General features: G+C 43.8%; 1 protein-coding gene across 1 annotated transcript; it reads right to left on the reverse strand.

Annotated features, from left to right (window-relative positions):
• Nucleotides 1–3837: 3837 nt before the first annotated feature.
• CEP55 (centrosomal protein 55) lies at nucleotides 3838–24368 on the reverse strand. The gene is made up of 8 exons (XM_069980104.1): nucleotides 24280–24368; nucleotides 22771–22956; nucleotides 17736–17969; nucleotides 15541–15600; nucleotides 13710–13854; nucleotides 12421–12737; nucleotides 11403–11528; nucleotides 3838–4101 (listed from the first exon to the last, which is right to left on the reverse strand). The coding sequence occupies exons 2-8, from the start codon at nucleotides 22933–22935 to the stop codon at nucleotides 3898–3900; spliced, it is 1251 nt and encodes a 416-aa protein (XP_069836205.1). The 5' UTR covers nucleotides 22936–22956; nucleotides 24280–24368; the 3' UTR covers nucleotides 3838–3897.
• Between the last annotated feature and the right edge of the window lie 1650 nt (nucleotides 24369–26018).

Raw genomic sequence — 26018 nt, forward strand, 5'->3', positions numbered from 1 at the left:
TATATTGTCCTACAGGGTAAGTGCTGAACTAGACGCTAACAACCTTACAGATATCTAGGTATAGATGATGTTACGTGGCACATTTTATTAATATTTGAGTTTGACATTTTTTAAACATTGCAGCTTTGGTGGTGCAACTTTCTCTAGTTGCCTTGGAGCCTGCCCATGTTATACAACAGCTCGGCTATCTTCACAAGTATCGGGAGAATGGAGCGACAAGACAGAGCATGTATGCCACCCTCCATTCACAGGGGAGAAGGGGCATTTATTATTGTGATTAGTAGGGGATTGAGTGGTTAGACCCTCACTATCCTGCAGACACGGAGTGCTCAGTCACCAACTGATGGCTAGAACAAGCTGGGAGAAGTATATGGACTCCCAATGTAAGTCTATGGGAGGGCACAATGGTATCAGTCAGCGCCTGAACACTCTCCACAAAGCAGCAAAATGTTTCCTTCTTAAAGTAATAGGTACATGTTAAAAAGGATGTACCATTTCCCCAAGTGATTTTTTTTTTTTCACTACTCTGTTGGTGCAGCGATCCCAGTGGCCCGGTTCATTTTATTTTATTTTTTTTAAAAGATGCCCAATTGCCGCACTCGGCAAAGGTTTTCCTCATATGCACTGGCCCGCACTATGTACTGGCCCTTGGTGACGCAGCCAGGCTGCATTCTACTGGAGGGGCATCACCAAGGTAAGGGTGTATTATACTGTTGACGTCGGCCCCCTCTCCAATGCATGGGCCGCTGCACATGAAGCAATGAGCGCGGTAACCGGGCTTTGTTTTGAAAAATTGACTGCACCACCAGCAAGGGAGTGAAAAAATTATTTACTTAGAAAATAGTACTTTCACTTTAAGAAAAAAAAAAAAAAAGTTCAGATCCTGTTTATCCCAAAATAGGCATATACTGTCACTTTGTGGTTACAAGAGCGACACTATAACTTACTGTCCTCACAGATTACATTGTAATGTTGTACAGTTTCTTCACATTAATCTATAAGTACACAGATATCATGTACCCTCATAGCTTCTATGCATTATATGTATTGATTTCGGAAATGCTCTAGCCGCCTAACCACATAGTGATAAGCCGACCACATAAATGACAGCTCTATACATCAACCTTCCCATGTATACATAAAATCCCTGTAAAGTCACACAAGTGATGATGTATTAATACACCAACGCTTCGAGATCTCCACTCTCCCCAAATATTTGCTTTAAGCCAACTTTCTGAAATTAATAGCTTATCCTTAGGACAGGTCATAAACATTAGATCCCCCAGGGTTCAGCACCCAGCACCCCGGCCAATCAGTTGCTTTAAGGGGCCCCGCACTTGTGCTGCAGCCTTCTCAGTGTTCACCGTTTCTCGTACCTGCATTGCTGTACTTTTAGTAGTGGCGGAGCAGGGTACTTCGACATTGTCCTGTTCAAGTGAATAAGCCTTTCTGATTCACTCAAGTGTCAATTCCTCCACAATTAAAGGGGTATCCCACTCAAACATAACTTTTGATATGTTTCTGCCCATGGTGAGACTAACCATTCCTTCCATACTTGCTATTATCTATCTATTCAGTCTCCTTCCCCCAGTTCTCAGCTGCTGCTTTCTGCTGAAGACACATACATCTGTGTGTAAACCTCTCCCTCTCTCTCCCTGCATTACAAAGAAGCTACAATGTTGCAGATACAGCCAGTCAGGGACCTATTTACATCAGCTGTCTCTGAAGGGAGGGGGAGACAGAGAGAAAAGCTCACACACAGATTTGTGTGTCTTCAGCAGAAAGCAGCAGCTCAGAACTGGGGGAAGGAGACTGAATAGATAATAACAAGTATGGAAGGAACTGTTAGTCTTGCCATGGGTAGAAACATATCAAAAGTTATGTTTGAGTGCTGCTTTAAAGAGCTGATTCTTGCTTCTTCCTGGATTACAAAAAGTGCAGCTACTTTCTTTCAAATACAGCACTACCCCTGTCCTGTTGTGGGTGGCATTACAACTCTGCTCCATTTACTTTAATGGAATGAAGCTCAAAAACCCAAAATGAGGACAATAATAATGCGGTTTCTGGAAGAAAGTAGCCATGTTTATCTAAGCCTGGATAATCCCTTTAAAGCCTCTGAATATGTCAAGGCCTTAAAAGGAGAAGTCCAGTGAAAATCTTTATTAAAGTATTGGATTCCCCCCCCAAAAAAAGCTATACAAATCACCAATAGATACTTATTACGGGAAATGCACAAAAACTGCTTTTTTCCCTGCACTTACTACTGCATCAAGGCTTCACTTCCTGAATAAAATGGTGATGTCACGACCCGACTCCCAGAGCTGTGCGGGCTGTGGCTGCTGGAGAGGATGATGGCAGAGGGATGCTCAGTGTCCCTCCAGTGTCCTGTGTCCCTCAGTGTCCCCCTGCCATCATCCTCTCCAGCAGCCACAGCCCGCACAGCTCTGGGAGTCGGGTCGGGATATCACCATGTTATCCAGGAAGTGAAGCCTTGATGTAGTAGTAAGTGCAGGGAAAAAAGCACTTTATAAGAACTTCCCGTACTAAGTGTATATTGGGGATTTGTATAACTTGAGGGCAATACTATACTTTTATAAAAATTTTAGCTGGACTTCTCCTTTAAAAGACCCTGCCAAAAACTAAATTAAGTAACTGTAACCTTTCTCCTGGAAATATATCAATAAATTAACTTTTCCATTTCATTGCAGTGTGAGTCTGGAGCTGTCTAATCAGTTTTAACAAGATGAATGGTACGGCCCAGTTGTCAATTTTTTACACAGAGTTCCAGAAAGAATAACAAGGAACAATAACAGAAGAGATGCGATCACACATCGAACACCCCACAAATACATTAGCTTAGATCTTATATCTATAATCTTTATTATATCCCCTTTCTCATTGTATCATTCTCCATTAAAAAATGTTATATCCTGAATAGGACTGGCATCAGGTATGACATATAACATGAAAGAAATACAGTAACTCAAGAATAAAATGTAAAATAAAGAAAATAAAAGTGCAAAGTTATAAGTTAAGCTGACAGAATACTTTACATGTCTCTCTTCAAGACTAATATTTCTAAATGGCAGAAATCAGTGCATGTGAGGAGAAGTTTGATCTTTAGGGCCTGGTGACTGTAGTCGGATATACAGTACTTTCGTTCTGAGTGCAAGATGCCAGCCAGACTTTATTTATGTCAGTTCATACAATTAACCCCAGGGTGCCAGGGCAGGTCGACCAGTGTAGACTGTACATGTAATAATTCTATCCAGTACAACATAATTTCCTTAAAAGGGTTTTTTGAGCAAAATGTATTCATGACTTTAGAATAGGAAATAAATCATTATTAGATGGGTGAGGTGCCAACACCCACACCCCATCCGATCAGCCGTTTGCTAAAGCTGAAGCATTGCCATATGCATTAAAAGAAAGTGCTCTATACACTATGTAGCAGCCATGCTGGGTTACTGTAGCTCCATTTTCAATGGGAGCTGAGCTGCAGTGACACAAAATGACCACTACACAATGTATGGAGCTGTCTGCTTCCTGTTCTGCTTTCCTGTGTATCAGCTCTGACAAACAGCTGATAGGTGACTGTGCAAAGTGTCAGCACCCCAAACAATAAGACTTCGGGGGCAGCTCATCCATACATTTTACCTAGAAAACACCTTTAAGAACCAACTGGGATAGAAAATCTCAGCAGTACAATATGTGGTTATCAACAGATAAAACCAATGACCTATAAGACTTTCATGACTGCAGATACAAATGAATACAGTACATGCAAAAAAAAAAAAAAAAAATGTAATAACAGAAGGAGGGGGGAGTGTAGGAGCAACAAACCCTCCTTTCTGTATGTAAGCAGTTAGTCCGGCCGGCTGTATCAGTAGGACGTCTTCAGCTGGTGCAGAAATCTATGTGTGCGAGGAGCTCGCGATGCTGGCTGGTAGGGTACACCACGCGACATCTGGGGCACTCCAGGAAGCTCTCATCTAGGAGATTTTTCTGCTTCGGAGACGGCTGCTCCTCTCGTAGGCTTAGCTTGTCATTAAAGTCAGAAGCAAAGTTACAGGATGATTCAACAAAATATATGTCCCGTTTCTGTGGATAGAGATCAGAGATCATATTACAGCACTACATTTCAGAAATTGAAAAGGAAACTTGTGCCACTTTTTACTCCTCCTGTGGGAACCGGGTGAGCATAAGGCCGCATGGCCAGTCATGGCCCAACAAACTGGTCCTTGCAGCACACTAGCTACATCCACTATGTGATACGATGTCACAGAGCCACATCATCACTGGGAGCCGCCTTCCTGCTGCATCTACAAGAAAGACTGCTTGGGCGCCATAGTCACACTCAGTGCCTATGATGCTTTGGTGCATCGCAGAGAGTGTAGCGTGTTAGTGCTTGGCTCATCTGTTACGTCATGGTGCCCTATCTGAAAGTAAGCATACGTTAGTATGGATGGGTACTAGGCTGTGTGGAAGTAAAAGGCTACACAATGCATGACATGTGGATTGCAGTATGCAGGGGTGCATGACATGCAGCCGATACTAGAAGACAATATTTATCTGAACAGGGGTAATGTGGAGAGAGAGTAGGGAACTCTAATTTCAGGCTGAAAATGACACAGATGTGCTGGTGAATGGAATCCCATTCATACTTAAAGGGGTATTCCCCCCAGAGCTAAAAAAATAAAATGCTCCTAAACCTAGCCAGTCTTACTCACCAAGTCCCCTTGAGTATTTTGAGCAGTCTCCCGTATTTCTAGCTGCTTCCGTTCCATAGTTACAAGTTTTTTAAAAAGCCGATCTATATCCAACATGGCGCCGGCCAGAAAACTACATTTCCCATCATGCAATGCTTATGTCTGATTGGTACATGATGTAGCAGAGCTGATATTCACAAGATATAGCAGTTGAGCGAGTGATATAGAGTTGAGTGAGTTGTATAGCAGAGATGAGTGAGCAAAACAGTAGAGTTGATTGTGTGATATAGCAGAGTTGATTGTGTGATGCAGCAGAGTTGATTGTGTGATATAGTAGTGTTGATTGTGTGATGCAGCAGAGTTGATTGGGGTGGTCGGGGGTGCCTGCCACCAGTAAGCGCCGCCTGTATATGACAGGGGTGCCGTGAGTGACGGGGGGGGGGGGGGGGGGGGGGGGGGGAGTTGCGCCGGTGCTGCGAATGATGCCAGCGGGCGGGTGATTGCCGGTAAGCGCCGCCACAGGTGACAGGGGTCTGCAAATGTTGCCGCTGGTAAGCGCCGACACGAGTGAGGGGGCATAGTCATCAAGGGGTGAACTCTGGGGCTGGGGCCACACGGTGCGGGTGACTGGGGTGGCTGCTGTTACAGAGGGAGACAGTGACAGCTGCACTGATCACTGTCTCCCTCTCTTACAGAAGCCATCCCCTGTCAGTGTCCTCCATCACTTCGGATTGGCTGGGATAGAAGTGCTAACCCGGCCCATTGAAGAGATGGAGGACACGTGATGCCGTCTCGGAGGGTGCGGGCCGGGAGCAGGGAGCGTGTCGGAGTGGACTGAGGTCTGATGATTCTATGCAATCCGTGGGGGTGGATGCAGCTAGATAACAGCAAAACTTTGCAGAATCCGTTATAACTTTAGATTGGAAAGATGGAAAGCTACGGGTGGGCAACGTATTAATGCAAAAATAATTTTGGGGGAAATACCCCTTTAAGTATTTTTTTCTTTATCCTATGTTTAGATTACCCGAGTGGAATCCCCGCAGCGGACTCTGCTCTTAATTTCCTTCCTCACGGTATCTCATGTTAAAGGAGAAGTCCGGCGAAAATTTTTGTTAAAGTACTGTATTGCCTCCAAAAAGATATACAAGTCACCTATATACACTTATTACGGGAAATGCTTATAAAGAGTTTTTTTCCCTGCACTTACTACTGCATCAAGACTTCACTTCCTGGATAACATGGTGATGTCACTTCCTGGATAACATGGTGATGTCACTTCCTGGATAACATGGTGATGTCACGACCCGACTCCCAGAGCTGTCTGGGCGGTGGCTGCTGGAGAGGATGATGGCAGAGGGATGCTCAGTGTCCCTCCAGTGCCCTGTGTCCCTCAGTGTCCCCCTGCCATCATCCTCTCCAGCAGCCACAGCCTGTACAGCTCTGGGAGTCGGGTCGTGACATCGCCATGTTATCCAGGAAGTGACATCGCCATGTTATCCAGGAAGTGACATCGCTATGTTATCCAGGAAGTGACATCGCAATGTTATCCAGGAAGTGAAGCCTTGATGCAGTAGTAAGTGCAGTACTAAGTGTATATTTAGGATTTGTATAACTTTTGGGGGGGGGGGCGATACAAAAATATTTTCGCCAGACTTCTCCTTTATAGGGTGCCTCTGTTCTTTACTGAAAGAATTGACATGTCAATTTTTTCAGCAAACAGCGGAGGCGCCCTATACCTAACATTGAGGCAGTGAGGTAAACGGAATTATCCGCAGCAGGGATTCCGCTCGGAATTTCCACCTCCTTTCCTCAGTTTGAACGCACCCTTTCAGAGTCATGCTTCTCTAGAGCATTTTAGTCCAGTATAATTTAATTTAGGTAAGAAAATCAGTCTTTGTAATCTGCCCATTGTTTACCTCGCTCCATTTTAGGCTACGTTTACACAAAGTAAGGAAAAAAATATCAAAATTCGGCCGTAATTTTGAGTTAAAATGAGAAAAAACAACTTTTTTTTTTGTAATAGAAAGCAGGTCATATATGAGCACGTTCAATATATTTTCGCCCGGTATCAGTTATGACCATTCACTACGGTGTGCGCACTGCCATACAATATCCTATTAACTTCAATGGAGTGCATTACCATCTTTGGAGGAAAAAAAAAAAAAAAAAAGTTATATTTTTACCTCAAAATTACTTTCGTATTTCAGTATTATTTTACCGCATGAGAATATAGCCTTAGACTGATGGACAGACATTTTGCAAACAGCTCATAACAATGGGTAGAAATAATACAGATTACATCAGCCAACAGAACATATGAGGCTATATATTTAAAACGGAACTTTTTCTTATCTGTATAATCTATAACAATACAACATGAACTGTAACATACGCTGTAGATACATTATAACTTATTAACTAATTCTACACAGTGCTGTCTGCTCTTCAGAAACTAAGGAAACAGAAATGAGAAAGGTGCCAGAAAAAAACAACAACAAAAAAAAACACGTTTTTTTGCTTCCTAAATCTATAGTGGCTTCAACAACTTCCTTATATGTAAAAGGGTACTTTAAAAAAAACAAAAAAAAAACATTGCTTTAATAAAGTTATATTTCTGTGTAATTTGACATTAATAAAATAAATGTATAACTTTTTATTTATACACCATTTTACATGCGCGGCAGTAGTAAGGGGTGACACCAGCCTCTCTGCTGCCACCAATGTTGTAGTCAGGAATTACAGGGCTGCCTAAACCCTGGTCCCAGCTCCGATCCTGCACTGCCACAGGCACATTTCTATTGTTACTGAGCCGTCCTCTAATATCACTTATATTAATACAGTGGTCCCTCGGCTTAGAATAGCCTCAAGTTACAATATTTTCAACATACAATGATCCAGGAAGGAACAATGTAACAAAGACCAGACTCAATATACAGTGCTACAGACAGTCATGATCTGCAGCAGATGTAAATAACTAGATGATTGACCAATAAAAGTGGCCATTTTGCAGGTAAACCCCCAATATTACAGAAGTTCATGTACTGGTTGACTGTCTAGTATCTCATCTCTACAGAACAGTGTGATACTACATGTCCTGTACTGCTGTGTCTAGTATCTCCTCTCTACAGTACAGTGTGATACTACATGTCCTGTACTGCTGTGTGCCTAGTATTTCCTCTACAATACAGTGGGATACTACATGTCCTGTACTGCTGTGTGTCTAGTATCTCCTCTCTACAGTATAGTGTGATACTACATGTCCTGTACTGCTGTGTCTAGTATCTCCTCTCTACAGTACAGTGCAGTAGCGAAAATAGGTGGGGGCAAAGGGGGCGGTCGCCCCCGGGCCCACTCAGGCAGGGGCCCACTGAGGTCTCAGACAGATTAATGCTGTCTGCAAAAGCTATTGCTTTTGCAGACAGCGTTAACACATGTCTGTAGTGGCTGGGGCCCCCAAGAGGAAAACTGCACCTGGGAATAGCGGGCCCCTGCTCCTGAGGGGCCCGCTCAGCTGTCGGATGCCGAGCCCGGCCAGGGCTGGATCTTCTTCCTGCTGCTTCCTTCTACACGCTGCTACAGGCTGCTGCTGCTGGCCCCTCCCCCTCCTCTCCCTCACTGGCTGCAAAACGTTGTGTGAGGAGGGAGGACGGCAGCTAGAGGGATCCTCACCGTCTATGGCTGCCAGGGGGGGGGCTGTGAAGACGTCCAGCAGCAGCTCTGGACGTTGTCAGGTACAGAATGAGGACTGTGTGAGGGGAGTGAGGGCTGTGAGGGGAGTGAGGACTGTGAGGAGTGTGTGAGGGGAGTGAGGAGTGTGTGAGGGGAGTGAGGAGTGTGTGAGGGGAGTGAGGAGTGTGTGAGGGGAGTGAGGAGTGTGTGAGGGGAGTGAGGAGTGTGTGAGGGGAGTGAGGAGTGTGTGAGGGGAGTGAGGAGTGTGTGAGGGGAGTGAGGAGTGTGTGAGGGGAGTGAGGAGTGTGTGAGGGGAGTGAGGAGTGTGTGAGGGGAGTGAGGAGTGTGTGAGGGGAGTGAGGAGTGTGTGAGGGGAGTGAGGAGTGTGTGAGGGGAGTGAGGAGTGTGTGAGGGGAGTGAGGAGTGTGTGAGGGGAGTGAGGAGTGTGTGAGGGGAGTGAGGAGTGTGTGAGGGGAGTGAGGAGTGTGTGAGGGGAGTGAGGAGTGTGTGAGGGGAGTGAGGAGTGTGTGAGGGGAGTGAGGAGTGTGTGAGGGGAGTGAGGAGTGTGTGAGGGGAGTGAGGAGTGTGTGAGGGGAGTGAGGAGTGTGTGAGGGGAGTGAGGAGTGTGTGAGGGGAGTGAGGAGTGTGTGAGGGGAGTGAGGAGTGTGTGAGGGGAGTGAGGGGAGTGAGGAGTGTGTGAGGGGAGTGAGGACTGTGTGAGGGGAGTGAGGAGTGTGTGAGGGGAGTGAGGACTGTGTGAGGGGAGTGAGGAGTGTGTGAGGGGAGTGAGGACTGTGTGAGGGGAGTGAGGACTGTGTGAGGGGAGTGAGGACTGTGTGAGGGGAGTGAGGACTGTGTGAGGGGAGTGAGGACTGTGTGAGGGGAGTGAGGACTGTGTGAGGGGAGTGAGGACTGTGTGAGGGGAGTGAGGACTGTGTGAGGGGAGTGAGGACTGTGTGAGGGGAGTGAGGACTGTGTGAGGGGAGTGAGGACTGTGTGAGGGGAGTGAGGACTGTGTGAGGGGAGTGAGGACTGTGTGAGGGGAGTGAGGACTGTGTGAGGGGAGTGAGGACTGTGTGAGGGGAGTGAGGACTGTGTGAGGGGAGTGAGGACTGTGTGAGGGGAGTGAGGACTGTGTGAGGGGAGTGAGGACTGTGTGAGGGGAGTGAGGACTGTGTGAGGGGAGTGAGGACTGTGTGAGGGGAGTGAGGACTGTGTGAGGGGAGTGAGGACTGTGTGAGGGGAGTGAGGACTGTGTGAGGGGAGTGAGGACTGTGTGAGGGGAGTGAGGACTGTGTGAGGGGAGTGAGGACTGTGTGAGGGGAGTGAGGACTGTGTGAGGGGAGTGAGGACTGTGTGAGGGGAGTGATGACTGTGTGAGGGGAGTGATGACTGTGTGAGGGGAGTGATGACTGTGTGAGGGGAGTGATGACTGTGTGAGGGGAGTGAGGACTGTGTGAGGGGAGTGAGGACTGTGTGAGGGGAGTGAGGACTGTGTGAGGGGTGAGGACTGTGAGAGGAGTGAGGACTGTGAGGGGAGTGAGGACTGTGAGAGGGGTGAGGACTGTGAAGGGATTGAGGACTGTGTGAGGGGAGTGAGGACTGTGAGGACTGTGAGGGGTGAGGACTGTGAGGGTAGTGAGGACTGTGCGAGGGGAGTGAGGACTGTGCGAGGGGAGTGAGGACTGTGTGAGGGGAGTGAGGACTGTGTGAGGGGAGTGAGGACTGTGTGAGGGGAGTGAGGACTGTGTGAGGGGAGTGAGGACTGTGTGAGGGGAGTGAGGACTGTGTGAGGGGAGTGAGGACTGTGTGAGGGGAGTGAGGACTGTGTGAGGGGAGTGAGGACTGTGTGAGGGGAGTGAGGACTGTGAGAGGAGTGACAACACACACACACACACACACACACACACACACAACCACAAAAACTTATAACCTATACCACTATTATTTTTAGGCAAAGATAATCTAGTTAAAAGGGTTCTCCAGAATTAAAAAAAAAAAAAACATAATTGTTTTCTTCCAAAACAGCGCCACCCCTGCTCTTAGGTTGTGTGTGGTATCACAGCTTGGCTCTATTAACTTTAGTCAAATACCACACACAAACTGAGGACAAGAGTGGTGCTGTCTGTGGAAGAAGGCAGCTATATTCTTCTAATCTTTTTGTGGCTCTATATTCCAGATGTAGAAGCCTCTTACACAGCTCTGTATCCTTATTTACTATAAGTAATGTAGAAGAATATTCCCTTTATTATTCAAAAAGCCTTGCCACCTGCTGAGGTTCCCTATGGGTAATGTTGGTTGGGGGCCCACTCAGACTCACTCGCCCCCCCTAGGCTGAACCCCTAGCTACGCCCCTGGTACAGTGTGATACTACATGTCCTGTACTGCTGTGTGTCTAGTATCTCCTCTCTACAGTACAGTGTGATACTACATGTCTTGTACTGCTCTATACCTCAGCCAGGATGAGTTAGTCCTTTGGATACCAGGTGAGGACAGCTTCGTTCATGTGTGATCAATACAGGACCCTGAAAACGCTCCGGTCTTCTACATCGAAAGTAATTTACAGTCTCCAGTAGCTCTTTCTTACTATTGTATGTAAGGACTTGCTTTATCCATAGTAGTTATCTGCTTATTTTAGTAGTTATCTGTTTATTTAGTAGTTATCTTCATTTTAAACCCATTACCAGTTTTCCATAAAGTTTTGGTCTCAAGATACAATATAGACTTCATACAATGGTCACCCTGGAATACAATATTATTGTAACGTGATGGAGCACTGTACTGACCTTAGAATGTGAACATTGATGAGGAATGACATCTAATCTATTGTGGTGCACGCAGATATCTCCAAGAGCCTACATGAGAACTTTATAAAAACCAATGAAATATGACACTTTAACAATTTCTTACAAACCTGGCTCCCAGGGTTTGTGCCATCTTGATGTTGAAAAGGCAAAGTTCCCTAATAAAGAATCTAACCAGTGTCCTTTCTATGTGCCCCTCATGTGAGACTACTGCACTTACCCCCGGCTCCAGCTTTGTGATCTGCTCCCTGGTTTTCCTCAGTTCTTTCAGGACTTTATTGAGTTGCAGTTGTACATTTTGTTGGTCGATCTTGCCATTTTCTAAATCAGAAGTGCACCTCTGAATCTGAGAACACAAAAGGAGATATTAACTCTTTACAGGTCACTAATATTACCGACAACTGATGTGTCTGAGCGATACTGGCCCATTCACAGATGCCAACATAGGATGGCTGCAGGCTATAATCAATCAATAATTAAAGTAACAGTCTGAAAGCGGATAAATAAAATAACCAAATTTCAATATAGGTATGCAATCGTAGCGTCAAAATGATTTTATCAGAGTCAATAGGGAAGAAATCTGCAGTTTGTACCACATATGTATTCAGTTCAAAAGAAATTTTTAATCCTTTTTTCTTTATTAACAGGCTGTACGAAATAAACTGGGGGCCGGTGAGTGAGGAAACACCCTCCCCAGTGTCACGCAACGCCATTAATTCTAATGGAGCCACGTCACAGAGGAGAGGGCAGATCGTCACACTGGGGGCCAGCGCGCCTGTCCCCAGTCTCCAGGGGCGGGCCAGTGTTCAGGAATAGACTGGTGCCATGCACAGAAAACGTGCACCAGTTCAAAAAAAAGGACCACGCGACCAGCATCCCTGCCCTGCATCGGCGATGATCCGTAAAGGTAAAAACCCAAAGCAATGTACAGTACCTGATGGTACATTCGCTTCAGAGGAACAACAGAAAAACAGAACAAAGGAAAGGTCTAAGAAACCTGTAGCAGAATTATTATTTTGTGGGCACTGTGAATATTTACAAAGACAAACATGTCAGGAGATCTGAGGGTCCATGAAAAGGTGTCCCCGAAAAAAATGGCCAAGAGTTCCTGGATCTATGAGGACAATATGGAAACAACCAAATCCTCGGATGTGTGATCAGATTTTAACTTGACTTAGAGGAGACATTGGAAGTTCCCTTTAAGCCATTTCAGAAAGATGTACAGAAACAAACCGTACCTGGTTCGAAAGATCCCAGTTTTTCTTTTTCTCCTCTTCATATTTCTCACAATATAAATCAAGTTCATCCTTTAATCTCTGCATTTTTTCCTTAAATCGTCTCCTCTCATCCTCCCGCTGCCCCCTCTCACTTTCTCGTAGAGACCCTAAAGTGGCGGACACATTTTCAAGCTCTTTCTTCTTCTCCTCATACTTCATTCTCACGGCAGAAAGCTCAGAATTTAGCTGCGCTGATATCTGTCTTTCCCCTTCGAGGTCTTTTTTTGCAGTCAGCAGAAGTCGGTCGTAGTATTTCTGTTTATCATCTTGTTTATTGCCTGTTAAAAATCAATAATAAAGAATAAATATACGAATTATATAAAGAAAGTGCTGAGGACATTATAAACCATGGTGTCATCATGGCAACCAGCAAGGTGTATATATCTATCTCTAGCTATATCTCTCAGAACTGATCAGTGGGCACTGGGACCCCTTCTAAATGCTAGAACTTAGAGGAGGTGACACTCTATATCTAAAAAAGCCAACGAAGGACAGTATCTCCTTAACACTCTTACTTCTTTATTGTGCCAGTTTGCATAGTACAGTGCAATGTTTCAGCTCGGAGTCCTGAGCCTTTTTTAAGCATGAAAGACTTGAAAAAGGCTCAGGACTAAGAACTGAAACATTGCACTGTACTATGCGAACTATATACAATATAGAAGTAACACTGTGTTGAGGAGATTCTGTCCATCGCTCGCTTGTTTGAATAATTTGGGGGTGAGGGTTGAGCCTTTTTAGGACTATGCATCCCAAAATGCGGTATCTGTGGACCACACTCTGTTTGGTGTGTATATATAGCAGCCTTCCAGCTGCTACATATCTGCAATTCCCACCATGCCTGGACAGTCAAAGCTTTGGCTGTTCAGGCATGATGGGAATTGCTGGAGGGCCGCAGGTTCTGGACTGTCATCCATCTCTTCAGTGGGCAGGGTTATAATCACTAACCCAGCCCATTTGAGAGAGAGAAGACACGTGACCCCCGACACGGAGGGTGGGGGCCAGGAGAAAGGAGCAGTGTCAGAGTGGACTCTGTTTAGCTCCCCTTTTGCATGCATCCAGAGCATACAGCATCCAGAAAAAGCACCAAAACTGCTCAAAACACATAACTTGCTCTGACCAATATGTAAAGCTATGGGTGGGCTATTACATGGTGTAAAAAAGATTTTTTTATTTTTCATTCTTAAATGCATATAGGACAGATATGTTCCAAGGAGAGAAGAAAAGCACAGCTGAAGACTGCACCATCCTACCATCTGAGTTGCTCTCTTTTGCTTGTTGAGTTGGCTTGGCGTTGGCTACTTGTTGCTCTAGGTCAGCTATGCGAGCTATTAACCCATGCACATATGCTTCCCGTTGCCGGTCGTACACCAGCCACTGACCGTTCTTTTCCAGAGCCTACATGAGATGAAGACAGGAAAGCCAAACAATAAATTTTTTTTTTACACCACGGCCATAATACACTGCTCATGCAAGCATGATATCCGGGCTTTACAATTATCCACCATTAGAGGGTAAAGACCTCACGGGTAACAGCTGGACAGCTTATCACAAGCCTTTATATTACCGGGATATACACAATACAGCGACACGTCATCTATGATGATTCAGCTTCATAATGAGCCGCACAGATCACATGATGCAGGGTAATAGCCTATTATCAGTGCTTCTCAATGACATGTTGTGTTCATACAGAGCATCTGCTGTGTGTATGCAGAAATGTGAGCGTGGAGAGGACAGGCTGTGGCTAATGGATTCTGGAGAGGGCATCATACCCGCCCCCGACACTGTGTAAATATGATTATACACAGCCGCTAATGATGGATTTCAGGGCAGGTGATTCAATTAGAGGATGCCAAATACTGAGCTATTGTAGCCCGAGTATCCACGCCTAGAGAGGACAAGGCTTTGTGCATCATGTATTATAGTGTTGTAACCAAGAAATCATGGACGAGTGGACGGCCTGAGGATAGGAAGAGTAAAATCATCATATATAATGGAGCTCACCGAGACTCTTCACGTAACATTTATAATTCTGCATATTCAATGGGATTAGTATGGATCAGTAAGTTTCCCCTAGTGGTAGATGCAGGTATACCAAACCTGCTGATATCAGCGCTTATTACTTATCTGCCAAGACCTATAGGCCATCTGCAGGATGTACGGCAATGGCTCTAGCACTTTCCAGTGGACAGGCGAGCAGAGATCATTTAGATCTGACCCTAAAATCATTGTTAATCGTTCGCTATAATTCCACATTCATTCACTAGTCTTTCAGTGTAATTCCACATTGTTCCTTCTTTAGCTGGGATCAAATGGAGTAAACGATTGTAGTAATAACTGTAACTTACAACCATTGTTCTGTGTAATATGGTGAATGATTTCAGGTTAGCACCGAACAATCTCTTTTGCGATCGTTTATCGCTAAAAAACTCTTCGTCTAATAGGATCCTTACAGCCCGCCCTTTAAGTGCCATGCTTATCACCCGAGTTCTCCTAAAGATCCCACCCCTGAACAGCTCACTGCTCAGTCCAAAGCACGTTCTGGTCCTGACATCTTTCCGACCTCTCTTCAGCATCTCCTCCTTCTAGACTTTTCTGCATGCGAGGGCAGCCACCAGCTTTGTTGTCCAGCACAGACTGCAGGGATGCCCACATACATCAGATATATGACGGAACCAAGACAAACAGAACTAACATATAAATATTTATTGTTTATCTTGCTGGTTAAACAGGAAAGTAATGGTCATAAAAAACAGAATTATATTACATCATATGGCTTCACAGCTGGTGTTCTGTATTCTCCAGCCTTGCATAGTGATAGTACATATGGTACAACTTGGTTATCCTAATAGCTTTATTTAAATCTGGAACTCTAGCAGCTTGTGGGGAAGCAGGACAAAATAAATAAATAACAAATCACAAGGCAGGTAGGTGACATTTGCCCCTCCACCTGCCTACCTGGGACCTATAGAGGGGCAGGGGTGTATGGGCACTGTATCCTGCTGTATGTCTATACAGTTTTCAGTGCATTTCATTTAATTCTCTTGATTCTCATGGACAGAAGAGACAACATATACTCACATCTTTCAGCTGTGCCTCCAGGATATGGACACTGTTCTTATTTTCTGTCTTGAGCGGATCCTAACAAAGTAAGATAAAATATAGAAAAGTGCTCATACATCAGGACAACAGAGAGAACTATCATTTTACTATTTATTTTATTATCTGGTGTCAACACATGAAGCAAATGATCAATATGGCTGAAGGGCTATGTATTGGTAACATAGCTAAAGATTCCCCTATCACACTGTAAAGCATTGGTGCAATGTATACAACACTTCTAAATGAACATAGAAAAGAGAAAGAATTACTATTGATCTCCAGCAGATCAGGCCTAAGACGGGTCTTAAAGGAGAAGTCCGGCAAAAATTTTTATTAAAGTATTGTATTGCCCTCCAAAAGTTTTACAAATCACCGATATACACTAATTACAGGAAATGTTTATACAGGGCTTTTTCCCTGCACTTACTACTGCATCATGGCTTCACTTCCTGGATAACATGGTGATGTCACTTCCTGGATAACATGGTGATGTCACGACTCGACTCCCAGAGCTGTGCGGGCTGTGGCTGCTGGAGAGGATGATGGCAGGGGGACACTGACGGACACAGGGCACTGGAGGAACACTGAGCATCCCCCTGCCATCATCCTCTTCAGCAGCCACAGCCCGCACAGCTCTGAAGTTGAGTCGTGACATCACCATTTTATCCAGGAAGTGACATTACCATGTTATTCAGGAAGTGAAGCCTTGATGCAGTAGTAAGTGCAGGGGGAAAACGCATTTCCCGTAATATGTGTATATTGGTGATTTGTATAACTTTTTGGGGGAGCTACAATACTTTAATAAAAATTTTCACCGGACTTCTCCTTTAAGGTGATGAAACATCTCACTGGGACCTTCATCTCTACATATACAGCTATAAGTGCTCAGTCTGCTGCCAGACAGTCAAAAGGACAGTCATATAGGGAAAGGGACAAAATATTGGGCAGCTCTGGATATTATATGCCAGTGACAAATGTGCACATATAGGCTATGTTCTCAGGCCTTTCCGTGAGAACGGCCTTTGTCTAACGCTACCCACTGCAGTGTTAAACAACAGGTTCCCACAGCGATTATACAGTGTGTGAACATAGCCATATACTTTACTAAAACCTACCTGAGTATTAACAGAATTTCAGTTGAACCAGTCAATTTTAGCTTTACTGCCCAACCATTTGATGCATACCTTCCTATGGGTAACTGAGGCTAATGTATAACATACATAATTTAGATGTTAAAAATATATGTTTCCACCCGGAAAATAAAATCTTCACGTTAAATGTACCCTAAAAATGCAGCGTGACCCCATCCACATAAGATAGCAGAGGTGGGTAAACATTTAGTGTACCATCATAACAATATATGCCTATGATTGGGACATATTCTCTGTTCTCCTAAGGAGAACCTCAGCCAGAGTGTGTGAAATGTCACCATCTTGTGGCAGAACTATGTTTGAGCAGCAATACTCTCTGGTACTATTCCCACCATATTTGTTCTCTATAGCAGAAAAAAAAGTGAATATACAAATGTATACAGTACTGTACCCACAGGCTTTTATAATGCAAATGTATGCTTAAAGCTATTATTCAAACCTATACACCAGACTGTACAATATTTTGTAAAAGATCTAGAATTCTATTTTTTTTTTTTTTTTTTTTTAGAAATTCCATATAATCCCCTAATGTACCATAAGTGAAACTGTAATTTCTGCCACTTCCCTGCTACTGGTTAGCCTGCAGTACCTGGGGCTTTATGGCTGCCGATCAGTAAGCGTAGATGGCTTCCCTTCTGGTGCAACCATAAATTACCTGGCGCTCAATCATTTGACTATTCTGTGGTTACATACATGCAGGATCTGTCCCTCTTCTAATAACGAATGTCACAAGAAAGTGTGCCAATATTCATTGTACACTTATGTTTCCTATTTGGTGGCCTGAATAGATTGGAGCTGCGGTTCAGTTTGCTCCAGAGATCTTAGAATAGTTGTGTATATATTCCTATGTGCCTCCAGCACCACCGGTCACAGCAGTTAGCCAGAGCCTAGCACTGTATTGCGGTTATCAATAAGCCAATGGCAGTACCGTGCGTATTCTGACTGTATGGCGAGCACACTGACCAGATGACCAAGACAAAACGATATGGAAGGACTGACACACAAGACTGCAGACTGGAGTACCTGGATGTTTCCTGATCTGCTAGCTTTCGCCTGAACCTTACGAGATGCAACTTGTAGGAGCAGTTTGCGGATCTCAGTGGAGATTTCTTCCAGTCTCTTGGCTTCCATCTCTATCAGGTATACCTGTCCATTATTCCTAGCATTAAGGGCATCACTGAAATGTTGTATTACTTCACCTTGTCTCGCCCTATCATCACCATCTTTCACATTTTGGGTTTCCAGGTCAAGAATTTTCTGTGCCCAAGGAATAAGACTGTGTGACTATAACATACAATAAAACACTGACTAATAATCATGGCTATAGAGGTAAACTACATATAAAGCTCTAGTAATCCTACATAAGGCCAAAGGACACATCCATCGTGTCATGTTCACATGGGGCAAATATGCAACGTATAACAGAAGCCACAAAGTGTAGATTTGCTTCAGAAAATCCACATGGAAATTTACCTCCAGTGCAGATTTAATTTGGAATTTTTTCTAAATTGATTAGGGAGTATCCTTCAACCTGCAATAAATGTCAAAATCTTGTATACATTTTTTTTTTACATAACAATTTCAAATTTTGCAATTTAAAATCTGAACTCAATTTCAGATTTATTGTAAATCGTGACTTCCCTATTGAAGTCTATGCAGAATTTTCCATATTAAAAGCTACATCATATCCGCCCATTGTGAACATACCAAAAAACGGTATCCATTTACCAGTGGTGGGCAGCTGGTAGTCCTTGTGTACAGAGCAGCATGTACAGCCCCCAGCTCCCTGCCATATACAATGATAGCAGCTTCTGTTCCCGCATTATATGGGTGGCCACTCATCTGAACAACTTCCATGTAACACCACATGAGTTATTTTCTACGACCAGGACCCACACCCCAACCATGCTCATGTACCATTATTAGATTTTCACATGCTACCTTACTATTATTATTTTCAGGCTATAGGTACATAGCGCAAAACAGGTTATGTGCCCGATGAGTAGGGCTCTGTGCCTGGACGGAGGAAAGAGCCATAGGGTCGCAATGTCTCGGTTTATTTCTATGAGGTTTCTGGTGACTGTATATTGCATCTTTTTTCATACAATAATGATGCAGCATTACAATTCATTACCGTTTTCAGGTGCATTCCTTGCAGCATATAACTTTTCCTCTTTTATCTCTGTGGAATACCACATACAGCAGCAGCTGCAATAGGAGTGTCTGGCCAGACAAGGGTCTTCCTGGCAAATTCAGTTAGTCAATCTGCTGATCTGCACACTTCTGTACTCTCAGGAGTATGCCCATTTGGTAAAGTGATGCATATAGCTAGAACATGGCATCATTCTCAGAGGCTGCACACAATCATAAAATGCTAGTAAATTTTAGCAACATGCCATATACTTATGATAAAAGAGTACCCCTTAAAGCAAACCTGTCAGCAGACTTTTACTGACTAAACTGAAGGTGGTGTACAATACGGCTTCTTACCCGGAATTGGGTAACAGAACTCTTATTTCAATCTGTCCCTCCAGTGCTGAGATATAGGCTTGAGAAGTTTTATGCAAATAAGGGGATAAAGGCCACAGGATGCTCGTAGGTGTGTTATTTAGGACATGCTGGGTTTTTGCAGTCCAAGGGTTATCTCCTTATTTGCCTAAAATTTCTAAAGCTTATATCTCAGCACTGGAGCATCAGACTGAAATAAGAGTAACATCTCCTGATTCAGGATAAAGAACTTATGTTGTATACCACCTCTACTATAGCCAGCTAGAAGCTGTGGACAGGTCCACTTTATTGTCTCATAGCTCTTCCCCCTTATATCTGTAATGCTGGAGCAATATTTTTGTTCTCCGATCAGTAAATGCCACTATTACTTACATTTACAAAAGACCCTGATGTCTGGAGCACAATAACAATGGTGCTACTTTCCAGCTGTGAGGATCTTACTAATGGAAATATCCATCTGTTCCACAATAGTGGTCATGATCATTGGTGGCCTGAAAAGTAATTGGGGGAATCTATAAGGCCTGTATGCCTGGAGTCAGGGGTCAAAAAGTTTGCTTCAATTCTACTGGGTCCTGGGTGTGTGTGTGTGTGTGTGTTTTGCATAAAGTGAGCAAAAAGGGACAGAGCTCCTGCACACACCAGATTTAATAGAATTTAAATCTATACTAGCTTGGAGCTGGCACAGAGTTCTAAAGCATGACTGACTACCTCCATGGGACATGTCACATTTTCCCAACTGACTTTAATGAGATAGAGTAAAATGTTTTATTGGCCTATGTGTTGAGCCCACATTTCCTTGTGCCATGAGTTCACAGTTTTTTTCCCCTCATGCACACGTCCAGTACATTTTTCATGAAAATTTGAATAAATTTCAGGGCCCACAGACTTCTATTGGGCACGGACAGTATTTCCTGAAGGGTGACCATTCCATAAAATAGGTCCTATTTTTGTCGGTACAGATGACCCCATAGAAGGCTATAAGAGCATCTAAAATTCTGGACTGCTCCTAATGCACAACCAGAACCTGGCCAAAGTTCCAGATGCGCTGCTACCCATCCCGGGCCAGGGTCTGTGCAAGTACCGTCCGGTGCTGCATCTGGCCCCTTAACTATATGTGCTCCTTTTCAAGAACGCATACAGTTAAATGCTGAACTGTTTTTGGAGGGGGCGAAAAAACATTGACTCCCTGTCCTGTCAATCACACTTGTGAAGTATAGCCTCCAGCCACAAGTGGCCACTATCTCTCCCAGTGCTGCGGCACACACGCAGAGCCAGAGAAGGGGGCAGAGAAAACAAGCTGGAGAACAGCGCTGCAGTTGGGCAGGAGGAGAGTATGGCTTTTTATTTTTCGCTCTTCAGTTTTTACGTTCAGGAAATACTAATGGTTTCCTGAAGCCTCCTGAAAGACTTTCTGCCTAGTAGTTCCTGAATGTCAAAACTGACACAGATGTGTGCATGTGGCCTTACCAAGAAGTAGTCTCTTCACTACAGTTATAAGAGGTTTTTAGTGTTTAGTAGGATTTCTTTGTTCTACTTGGTGGAACACAGAACCAGAGCAATAAGCACAATGCAGAGTTATACAATATTGTAAAGTTGATTATAGATCAGGCTCTGTTCACATTAGATTTTAATCTTTTCCATCAGATTTGTTAGTCATGTAGCAAACTGCAATATTTTATCTGGCAAAATCATCCAATACCTGAGGGAAACCTGAGTGAGATGTTAAAATTCAGGCCCTATTTCCATCTACATTAGAAGGCTGGCATCACACAGCATCTGTTCCCATTTAACAGATACATTAAAAATGGATTTATTAAGGGATGGTAAAACAGATAAATGCCATACTGCAAAATAAGAGCCTGCTTTCCGTTGACTTGCAAAAAAAAAAAAAAAAAAAAAAAAAAAAAAATGGACTGAAATGCTTTTTTTTTTTTTTACACATACATGAAAATGTGGTTTCACCATTTTTTGTACATTAAAATGAATACTGAATTGTCAAAAAAAAAAATTTTTTTTACATCATTACATAAATTTCAGACAAAGCCGTGGTTCACACATCCCTACTACTGTCTGTTGGTGCCAACCCGCAGCAAACAGACATCATATGTGCATCCCCGACAGCACGGACTCATTCATAGGTGAATAGCAATTTTTTTTTTTTTTTTTTGCGACGCTGACTCACAACACCATGGAGTGTGTGAGTGGGCCAGTAGAAATGAATGGGTCCATAATCTGCCTGCAAAACCGACGTGTCAATGTACCTTTAGACATATACAATGTATCATATCATACACATTATATATTATACAGTGGAATCTCAGATTATGAGTAATATGGTTGGCGAGCAATCTGCTCACATTATTAAAAAATTGTAACTGTGTACGAGCAAAGTGTTGTAATATGAGCTCCTGCTTGTGCCCCCTACTGGATATTGCAGGTACTGTACTGGGTGAGGGGGCTTGGCAAAAACATTCTACCTCTATACTTCATGTCTGCTTCCTTCCGCTGCAGATCTACTGCTTGTGGCTTTGCAGGGGCACTTACTGGGGAATATGGTGGGCACACACTGTCAGGGCAGGTTTGGGACGTCCTGTGAAAATCTTAGTCCGCCCCCACCGATCTCCCCCAGAGTCGGGAGACCTGCACAGCCACTACTTGCATCGGGGTCTCGGACTGTGCACCGAGGGAATGTAACCATACAGTAGCTGTTATGCCCCTACTTCTCTGCCTGCCATTAGTATTATAATGATTTTAGGGTTGTTAAACAAATCATTCGCGTTTTGGAAAAATTTGCTTTGCTATATGAATGATTAGGATTACAAGCATGTTCCCAGAGCAAATGATGCTCCTAATCCAAGGTACCACTGTATATATCCTACACCTCATATATTATACACTGTATTATATCCTACACCTCATATATTATACACCGTATTATATCATACACCTTATATGTTATACACTGTATATGTTATACTCTGTATTATATCATACACCTCAAATATTATACACTGTATTATATCCTACACCTCATATATCATACACCTCATATGTTATACACTGTATTATATCCTACACCTCATATATCATACACCTCATATGTTATACACTGTATTATATCCTACACCTCAAACATTATACACTATTATAGAATACACCTCATATTATACACCTCTTATGTCATACACTATATTATATCATACACTTCATGTTATATACACTGTATTATATCATACACCTCATATAATACACACTTATAGCATACACTTCATATATTATGCACTATATTATATCATACACTTCATATGTTATACACTGTATTATATCTTACACCTAATATATCTTACACACCTCATATATCTTACACACTATATCATACACTATATTATATCAAACACTATATCATATCATACACTGGCATCCTAAGTCACCTCAGGAAAGAGAAGGAAGAGGAATCTCTTATGTCTTATCTTTAGAGATCTTATGAATACAGACTCGCTCCATAATAATGTGTAAGAGTAAAGTGTCTGTGCCCCAGTATGTATAATACCTCCAGTAGCCGGGTCCTCTCAGCCCCTGACAGCTTAGACTTAGCGGATTCTTCCAGCTTCTTTTTTAGGATGGCATTTTCCCTCCTGAGTTTCTCCAGATCATTGTTCGGTTTAGGGACGGCGGCTTTAGGAGGCAGCTTGTTATTAACATTTCTGGAGTTCATTTCTTTACTTTTCTAAATATTCTAGAGATGAAAAATAAATATATATTTAGTGAAAGCATAACTACAACATGTAAGATGTAACGTTTAACATGTAAGACTGATGCTCCTACTACAACAGGTAAGATGTATTACACTGTATCAGGCACCACACATGTCACATGTAAGACTGATACTACTACAGGTAAGATGTATTACACTGTATCAGGCACCATGCATTCACATGTAAGACTGATACTACTACAACAGGTAAGATGTATTATACTGTATCAGGCACCATGCATGTCACATGTAAGACTGATACTACTACTACAACAGGTAAGATGTATTACAATGGATCAGGCACCACGTATGTCACATGTAACACTAATGCTCCTACTACTACAGGTAAGATGTATTACACCGTATCAGGCACCACACATGTCACATGTAAGACTGATACTACTACAACAGGTAAGATGTATTATAATGCATCAGGCACCACGCATGTCACATGTAAGACTGATACTAATACTACAACAGGTAAGATGTATTATAATGCATCAGGCACCACGCATTCACATGTAAGACTGATACTACTACAACAGGTAAGATGTATTATAATGCATCAGGCACCACGCATGTCACATGTAAGACTGATACTAATACTACAACAGGTAAGATGTATTATAATGCATCAGGCACCACGCATTCACATGTAAGACTGATACTACTACAACAGGTAAGATGTATTACACTGTATCAGGCACCACGTATGTCACATGTAAGACCGATGCTCCTACTACAACCAGCATGTTCTTCGTTCCTCCACCATCAGAGCATCCTATACTGTGATCCCACACGGAGCAGCCCAGGTACTGATCACACATGGCAGCTACTCTCTGTAATCTTTATCCCCCTGACTACTACATAATAATAGGTGGGGGATTCTACAAGAGCCTGGGATTACAGCACATACTCCATCTACTGCCCATGTTAAGATGTGTCACACTACAACTCCCATCATGCTCGTGTCATCTATGTTTTTTCAATCATTAAAACTCCACACTGCCCCCAGCGGAGAACCCGCTAACTGCTCAGCCCCCTCCTTCTATGAGGCCTATATAAGCCAATACTGTATATCAGGGATGGGGAACCTGCGGCCCTCCAGCTGCTGCAAAACTACAACTTTCATCATGTCTGGACAGCCAAAGCGAAGCCAAGGATGGGATCTGTAGTTTTGCACTAGCTGCTGTATATAGTGCAGTCTGTGAATGTACAGACACGGATAACCTGTGCTACAGTATAACGCAGCACTACCCGCTAAAAGCCGCGCATTGTGAACACCCCCCGGTCCCCGGGACTGACCTGAGAGCGAGCGGCACAGACAGCAGCACCTGCCGGGTCCTCCCGCATCACAACAACCACTCACTTCCGGGCTGTTTGAAAAACGCGCCGTGCGGGGTGACGTCATCTGACAAGTCTGCCTCCTCACTGCCACACGGCAGAGGCAGGACGGTGTCCGAGAAGGGACAATCCAAGAAACTCGCGTTTTCTGCTGTCATTGCACTGCAACTTGCTCAGTTATATCTCATATAACTGTGTGATTATTATAAATGAGTCCTTAGGGTTCATATGGGCTGTAGCAGAGATTATATATATGGGTCTCCAGTGTGAAACCCAAGCAGCCTGGGATGCTGCCTACATTATGCAAAAACAGCGTGAGGCTATGTTCACACTGCGGTAAAATAAAATCCCTGCTGTCAATGCAACAATGGCCGTAGTGCCCACACACAGCTGCACTACAGCTGTTGTGGGCGACGGCCGTAGAAAAAAATTACCTTGCCTGTTTTCTACAGCCGCAGTTCAGCAAACCGCAGCCGTAGTTGAAGGGTTGTGTGGCGCTAAACAATTATTCACAAAATAACACACTTACAAAGTTATACAACTTTGTAATGTAGGTTATGTATGTGAATGGCCCCCTTCCCTGTGTTTCCCCCCACCCACACTAGACCCGGAGGTGTGGTGCATTATACTCACCGCATTTCGTGTCGACCCCCATCCCCCATCTTGGGACAATAACGTAGTCTTCGGGAAGCCGGACGAACCGTCCGTTCGTCCCTCATGCCGGCCCCCCTCTGCCACAATAAATAACCAACACCGCACTAAATCTATAGAATGTAAAGTCCATCCACATCATACCGGACACCCACTCTGTCCGAAATAACTCAACAATAATATATACCAAGATGTGTATAGCGTACGAGAGATACCTTGTGTAGCAGTTCCTCTGTGTTAGCTCTCCGTAGTCACGAGAACATATACTCACACTGGTGAGTATATGGCTTTGCTAGTAAACTTTTACTGTTTATTTCGGTTACTCGTACAGGACAAGGTAGTAAGGTGCTCACAGGCTGATACGTGCTCTCCTCTCAGTCCAAACCATCCAACCTCACGGCGGACGTTTCGGAGGATAAGCTCCTCCTTCTTCATGCGCGAGGTCCCCCTCCTTCTTCAGAGGCCCCCCTCTGCCACGTCATAACTGTGTTCAGCCGCGATTGGCTAAGCACAATTATGCTCAGCCAATCGCGGCTGAGCTGCTGATGACGCGGCAGATGGGGGGCCGGCATGAGGGACGGATGGAGCGGTTTGGCCGGCTTTCCGAAGACTACGTCATTGTCCCAAGATGGCGGACGGGGGTCGACACGAGATGCGGTGAGTATAATGCACCACACTTCCGGGTCTAGTGTGGGTGGGGGGAAACACAGGGAAGATGGCCATTCACATACATAACATACATTACAAAGTTGTATAACTTTGTAATGTGTGTTATTTTGTGAATAATTGTTTAGCACCGCACTACCCCTTTAAAGGAGAAGTCCATCGAAAATTTTTATTAAAGTATTGTATTGCCCCCCCCCCCAAAAAAAAAAGTTCAAATCACCAATATACACTTACTACGGAAAATGTGCTTTTTCCTCCTGCACTTACTACTGCATGAAGACTTCACTTCCTGGATAACATGGTGATGTCACTTCCTGGATAAAATGGTGATATCACGACCCGACTCCCAGAGCTGTGCGGGCTGTGGCTGCTGAAGAGGATGA

The sequence above is a fragment of the Dendropsophus ebraccatus genome, chromosome 8 (assembly GCF_027789765.1).
Source record: "Dendropsophus ebraccatus isolate aDenEbr1 chromosome 8, aDenEbr1.pat, whole genome shotgun sequence".
NCBI classification, from domain to species: Eukaryota; Metazoa; Chordata; class Amphibia; order Anura; family Hylidae; genus Dendropsophus; species Dendropsophus ebraccatus.

What these genes read in the sequence shown, in the direction of transcription:
- CEP55 (XM_069980104.1), bottom strand. Translation starts at nt 22,935, where the DNA reads ATGAACTCCAGAAATGTTAATAACAAGCTGCCTCCTAAAGCCGCCGTC. An exon ending in AGAGGACCCGGCTACTGGAG is followed by an intron (nt 17,970 to 22,770) that starts GTATTATACATA and finishes CCTTGGGCACAG; the next exon opens with AAAATTCTTGACCTGGAAAC. An exon ending in AAAAGAGAGCAACTCAGATG is followed by an intron (nt 12,738 to 13,709) that starts GTAGGATGGTGC and finishes GATTTTTAACAG; the next exon opens with GCAATAAACAAGATGATAAA.